The 6901-nt window shown below is 49.5% G+C and overlaps 1 protein-coding gene across 1 annotated transcript in view; it reads right to left on the bottom strand.

Moving 5' to 3' along the window:
• ADAP2 (ArfGAP with dual PH domains 2) overlaps positions 1-6170 on the bottom strand; it is a 25632-nt gene extending 19462 nt beyond the window's left edge. Inside the window, exons 1-3 of the mRNA XM_042780480.1 lie at positions 6042-6170; positions 3601-3692; positions 663-742 (exon numbers count right to left, since the gene is read on the bottom strand). Of these exons, the coding sequence (XP_042636414.1) occupies positions 663-742; positions 3601-3689 (169 nt within the window). The 5' untranslated portion in view covers positions 3690-3692; positions 6042-6170. The remainder of the gene's footprint in view (positions 1-662; positions 743-3600; positions 3693-6041) is intronic.
• Positions 6171-6901: the final 731 nt, after the last annotated feature.

Consider the following 6901-nt stretch of genomic DNA (forward strand, 5'->3'; position numbering starts at 1 on the left):
CACTACAGAAGTAGATTGCCCAACCTTCCTTCCAAGGAGTGGCTGGTGGGTTTGAACCACTAGCCTTCTGGTTAGCAGTCAAGTGCCTTAGGTACTGTGCTACCAGAGCTCCTAGCAAGATCTATAGGAACTGTTAAATGGAAAGCAAAATTGCTCTGTAAACTTTAACCCAAATCACACTGAAAAGTTAAAAAAAAGAAGAAGAAGAACAAGAAGAGTGGTTTTGTACACTTTGCTCTTTGGGTCAGTGTTGGCCTAGGTTGAGAGAAGCTGGGCAGAAACTTCCACTAGTGAAGCTGTGCCTTGCACAAAAGCAGGAAGGGAAGCTGAAATCCAGCCCATACTCCTTACCAAGCCTTGTACCCCACCAGGATCTACTATAGCCTAGAGCAGGGATGCCTTTTTCTAATTGGTCTGTCCAGAGAGGCAGTCTTTCTCTCATTTGTACAAAGGCCCTGAAAGAACCCAAGACAAACATACTTCACTGTTGTTCAGACCATAAGACACCACCAACTAATGTGTTGCTAATCTTTTCAGAGGCAGAGGAACCCACATGGGGCAGGAGGCATCTCTTGGTTGGATCTTGCTCCTAATACTCAGGCACTTTGATTTCTAGAGTTCATCAGAACACAGACTTGAAAAAATGATGAAAATAACTTTACCTGGGGGTGAGATGGTTTTTCCTTCAGCCATAAACTCCTGTCTCTCATACTTAGCTCGAATCCATTGTTCCTTTAAGACCCTTAATAGAGAGAACCTTTGGTCAGCCATGTCTGCTGCATTTTCTTCCCACGATAATTTCCCAAGACCCTTGCAGCTGAGGGTGGGGCATCACAGCACCTGTGCTGTAGCCTGCTCCGGCTTCTCAACCTCAGTACTACTGACACTTGGGGCCAGATAATTCTTTCTTGTGAGGAACTGTCCTGTGCTTTGAAGGATGTTTAGCAGCACCCCTGGACTCTCCCCACCAGGTGCCAGTGGCACATCCACCACCCTCTCAAGTTGTGACAACCAAAGATGTCTCCCTCCAATTCAGAACCACTGGTTATTCCAAGCCCAACTTCAGCCTCTGTATCAATGAGGTGGGCATCTGGCTTCCCTGGACCATCTACATTACCACCTGCCATGGCTTGCTCATGCTTAAGCTGGAAGGATCCAAGAGCTTCTCTTGCTGTGGCCTATTCTTGAAACCTGGGCACGCTGTACTGGACAAAGCAATGATCTTGGTGTCAAATCACATGGGACCTAGTCCGACTCTACCATTTAGCCACTGTATGACCAACAGCAAGTTACTTAACTCTGAACATGGGGAATATGGCAATAATAGTACCATATTTTTTTACAAGTAACACACGCATTATACTGTTTTTGCAAACTGCATAACCCTCTTGCGTGTTAGTTGCCTACGCATGCTATGTGCATTATATGCATGTGTATGTTGTTTCTGTGGGTGTGTTATATATGAAAAAATACAGTATACCTATCTGTTCATTGGGATTGTTGAGAAGTTGAATGTATATAAAGGGCCTAGGGCCATGCTCAGCACATAGTAGGCAATCAATGCATGCATGACCTCTGCAGAGAAACCACACAGCCAAGAATGGGCTTATTTTATTTGTTTGGTTCCCTCTCCTCTTTTGCAGGCAAATGGGACTGGGCATCTGGCCCAAACTGGTCTAGTCAATCAGAGCTCTTCCCTTAGATGTGTGGACCAACATCCAAAGAGGGATTAATCAGGAGGACTCTCTGGGACCAACCTGGGAGACATAAGCTGGAGACCTGGCAAAGCCTTGCTCCCAGCTGCATGGAGGAAGCCCAGCTGAGAAGGAAGCAGTGATGAGAACCAGAGAGAGTTTGAGAGACCTGACGGTGTTTGAGCCCCCTGATCCTTCCTGAGGCTGGCTCAACAGTTGTCCCTCCTGTGGTCTGATCCCCAGAATTTATAAAATCCCCTTTAGCCTAAGGTGCTTTAAATTGAGTTTCTGTCTCTTACAGTCAGAAGTCCTGCCTGATGCACAGCCCTCACACCCAGGATATTGAAGAGTCTAACCGCCCCAGGGGGTGAGAACTCTGGGCCACTGGATCAGAGCAAGGAGAGGAAATGGGGGCCAAGGGGCACCAATCCTGCTGTTGGAGGTGGGGGAATTATAGGAGTTTAGAACTGGGGAGAGGAAGCCATTAATATTCAGTTATAGGGGTTAAAGTGCAGGGCAGTTGTTGGAGTCACAGCAAGGCATGTCTGTGAAGTGCTGGCAGAAAGTCTAGCCCCACTTCTGTAGTGATACTGCCTCGATAACTCAAGGAGGAGTCGCTATAACAACAACAACAACAGTAGGAGTCCACTCCTTTTCCCCTGAAGCAAAAGGCTGAGTACCAACAGTGAGGCAAGATGAGACAGGCCCACTCAAGTTGAGCCCCGGCACATCCCTCAGCTAATTCAGGGACCAGGCAACATTCAGAAACTCACATTGAAGGCAGTACTCTGAGTAATATTTATGAAACACCTACCACGCACCAGGTGTCACATGAGATGCTTTATAGACATAATCTCATTTAACCTTTGCAAACACGCTAGCATGCAGGTATCATTATCTGCATCTCAGAGATGAGAATGCCAAGGATCAGAGAGGTTTGGTAACTTGCCCACCATTTCACAGCTATGTACTGGTAGAAAAAGGAATGGAAACTGAGATCTGAGTAGAAAGCTTGCAAGCCATTTCTCCCTTGAGGCTGTGTCTGCCTCGAGGGGTGCCTTTTTCCCATTTATACAAGGCACTGTCCAGAGGCCCTAGCAGTGAGGCTGAGTCCCTGGGAAGGAGGCTCAGGCAGTCAGTCTACAGAGGTCCAGTGGTTACTAGGTACCAGTGTCCCACTGATCCCTCACTTTCAGGGGACTTGAACCCTGCCGCTTCATAGCTCCTCTGTTATAATGGATTCTCCCAATGACCCAGTGACCCAGTTAGACAAGCCAGTCCCAGCTCTGCCTCTGTAAGTGTCAGGTTTTTCTTCTATATCATAAGAATACCAACAGTACTTATCTCAAAGGATTGTTGATCAAATTAAACAAATTGATAAACAAACATTTTGCACAGGGCCAATTGGGTAGGTGAAACTCAATAAAAATTAGCATCTAGTATTATTTTTATGGTTATTATTTAAGAAGCTAGGGCCCAGGCAGCTGCTTTGGCATCAAGCTGAGCTTAGATGGGACAGACCCAGGCACAGTTAGAAAGAAGCTGAAACACACTTGTTCTAGTACAATGCTAGCAATTCTCTCCTCTGTCAAGCTAGCCATGATCCGCAGGCAACGAGACCATCAGAGGCAGAGGGACAGATCACAGAGAACAATTTCTCAGCTGTGAAAACTGAAGCGCAGAGAGTGGAAGTGAAACACCCAAGCATTAGTCACAGAGCAAGGCTTAAATCAGGTCTCCTGACCGCCGGCGCTATGTGCTCTCTGTGATGGTACCCAATGCTTGCCCTGGTCACCCGCTGACGAAGTGCATAGGGGACCAACACAGACAGAGCTACTGAAATGGGGGAGAGGTGGGAGAGGTGGGACAAGGAACACTCCCCACCCCTAAATTATCATCCACTCACATGCAGTCGTCGGCTTGGGGGACATAGTAGAAAGAAGGAACTCTGGCTTCATACTTGGTCTTCGCTTGAAGGTTCCCATTGTGGCTCATAAACTACAAGACAACAGCAACTTGGGGTAATCTCAACACTTAAAAAAATGTGAAATGAAACCACAGTCTACCAAGAAAGTCATCAGTGCCACTGGGTCAGAAGACACTGCCCCGAGAAGGGAGACATCCCACTGGCCTGGGTCATCCGAGCTGCTAGGAAGCCCCAGCCTGAAAAATGAGACACAATAATAACCATGTCTCATCTAGGCAGGAGCTCTGGTGGCGCAGTGCCTAAGGCATTTGACTGCTAACCAGAGGGTTGGCAGTTCAAAACCCCAGCCACCCCATGGAAGGAAAACAGGGCAATCTACTTCTGTAAAGATTTATCACCTTGGAAACCCAATGGGAGTTGCTATGAGTCAAAAACAACTCGATAGCAGTGGGTTTGGTTTGGTTTTGGTCATCTGGGCAGAGCACTTTACAGTTCTCATACATTAGCTCATTCAGTCTTCTGTATCGTTTTAATATTGGGAGCTCTGATGGCTTAGTGCCTAAGGCATTTGACTGCTAACCAGAAGGCTGGCAGTTCAAACCCACCAGCCACTCCTTGGAAGGAAGGTTGGACAATCTACTTCCATAGTGATACCACCTCGGAAACATTACTACTATCCCTATTTTAAGGGGGTCTGGTAGCACAGTGTCTAAGGCATCTGACTGCTAACCAGTTGGTAGTTCAAACCCACCAGCCACTCTGCAGAAGCAAGACTGGGCAATCCACTTCTGTAAAGATAACCAACAAACCAAACTCACTGTCGTAGAGTCAGTCCTGACTCACAGTGACCCCTCCTTGGGTTTCCGAGGCAATATCACTACAGAAGTAAATTGCCCAACGTTCCCTCCAAGGAGTGGCTGGTGGGTTTGAACCGCCAGCCTTATGGTTAGCAGTCAAGTGCTTTAGGCACTATGCCACCACAGCTCCTATACTGCCTTGGAAACCCAATAGGGATTGTTATGAGTTGGAATCAACTCAATGGCAGTGAGTTTGGTTTGGGTTTTAGTATTCCCATTTTAGAGATGAGGAAACTGAGGCTCAGAGAAGTTAGGTGACTTGCCCAAGGTAACTCAGCTAGTAAATGGCAGAGCTGGAATTTGAACCCAGACCTGTCTGACTCCAGAGCCCATGTTCTTTCTCCCACCTCCTCCACAGACAGCCAGGACCCCCGGGAGCAGTCTCTGAAAGTCTGCAGGAGAGTGATGCAGCTGGAAGATGGAAGTAGTGGGTGCTGTCGCCACAGAGCACATAGGGCAGGATGCTGAGTGGAGCTCGCTGACACCTAAGACAGCCTCAGTAACAGTGGTGGCATACTCGGGGTGAAGAGGGTGGGAAGAAACGCCAGCGCTTTAAACCAATCTCTCGGGCAAAGTGAACCCTACTCTTCCCCTCTCTAGAGGCCAGTGGATTCTGTCAAGGGATTTGTATGGTTTTGGATGCTAAGAGAACAGCATTCAAATCCCCACTCTGCCATTCATTCGCTGTGTGGTGCTTGGGCAATATTTAACACCCTGAGTTTCAGGGACCTCACTTGTAAAAATGAAGAAAATAATATTTACCTGGAAAAGGAGTTATGTGATGCAAATACTCTTCAGGTTTTGTGCTGATTTCCTGGTTTTCTGTCTTTCTCCTGTACTAGAATGTAAGCTCCATATGGGAAGAGACCGTGTCTTGCTCACAGCTCTTTCCCAGTACCCAGCACATAGGCTTGCTGTCACTCTGTGTTGAATCAATGAATAACGGAAGCATCTAGCCCAGTGGCGCTGAGCTCAGCACTTGGCAAAAGGCACTGAGTAAATGTCAGCCTGCTTCCCCAATAGACCCTCAGTGAACCAGCACAGTTAAAAATTGCCTGCTTGCTGAAGATTTTTCTGACCAAAATGGCATTACCATCCTGGCTGGATGTGTCCCCCATCCCCAGACGCCACAAGAGCAGAGCGGTCCCCTTCCTGGCTGGAGGGAGAAGACAGGAACCACAGACCATACTTCTGCTCCAGTCTAGGAACTTCCTCAATAATAAAACTCCATGCCTACAGTTCTTCCTTACAGGAGCCCTGTCAAAGGGTAGCGGTTTCCCCATAACACAGATGTGGAAACTGAGGGGTCAGAACTAGAGTCAAGTAACTGGCTCAGGGTTTCACTTGCAAGTAAGTGAAGTAAGTAGCGTGTAAGCAAGCAAGCGATGGAGGCAGGAGTTGAACTCACGACCTCTGTCCACAGTGCCTCTATCTAAACTACAACTCTAATGTTATTGCACCTCTCCGGGCCCCAATTTCCTCCTCTTTAGAATGAGGGGCCCTGTTCGCCCTCTTCATGTCAGCTCTGTTGTTCTAAAGCTCTCCAAGCACACCCGGTTCTACCTCCACAATGCTGTCGTCCCAGAAGTCAAGTCTCAGGGATTTAACTTTGCTGATATCTGGGAAGTTGCGGTGGACGCCAGAGCAGTTCAGACAAATGAAGATTCCCAGCTTATAAGAGGCCCAGTCGGGATCTGCGGGACAAAAGGGCAGAAGAGCAACTGGGGTGAGAGCAAGGCAAGGCAACCAGGGCAGGGTGGGGCCATTGAAAGAGGCAGGGTCTGACAGTTAGGACCCCTAAACTCTCCTCCCATGACCTCGCTCTTCGGGCAAACTGAGCTACAGCATGGAGCCTTCTGGTCAACCCGTCGGGCCACCAAGCAGCAACCTTGGCGATAGAGGTGCGGGAGGGAATCCTGGGGATGGAGGAGCGAGCCTGAGGTGGGCGGGCGTGGAGGTGACAGGACTCGGGAGGAACCGAGAGGAGAGGGTCGAGGGAGGGGCCGACCCCGACGCGCCAGTTTGGGAGCTGCTGCTGGGGAAGTCTGAGCCAGGGCCCCTTGGCGTCCGGGGGGTAGGAGCTCTGGTGGAGAGGGGGTGGGAGAAGGATCGATACCGTCGTCCCGGGGCGAGGGAGAGGGAACAGCACGGTCAAGGGGCCTGGGTCCGAGGTCTGGGGTCCCTTGTGTGTGGGATGTCTGAATCCGAGCGTAGGAAGTGCCTGGATCCAGAGAGAAGACCTTAGGGCCCGGGTCCAGGTGGACACGGTGTCTAGCGGGGGAGAGGAGCGGGACCGTCACGGCCCGGGTCCAGAGTGGAGAAGTCAGGGGTTCGGTCCGCGTAAGCGGGGTGATGGATGAGGAGAGGGCTGTTGGGGACCGGGTGGGCGGGGGTCCGGGTCCAGCGTCGGGGCGGAAAGGTCT

The sequence above is a fragment of the Orycteropus afer genome, unplaced genomic scaffold (genome assembly GCF_000298275.1).
Source record: "Orycteropus afer afer isolate SDZICR_OR568_19922 unplaced genomic scaffold, OryAfe1.0 scaffold00042, whole genome shotgun sequence".
Classification (NCBI taxonomy): domain Eukaryota; kingdom Metazoa; phylum Chordata; class Mammalia; order Tubulidentata; family Orycteropodidae; genus Orycteropus; species Orycteropus afer.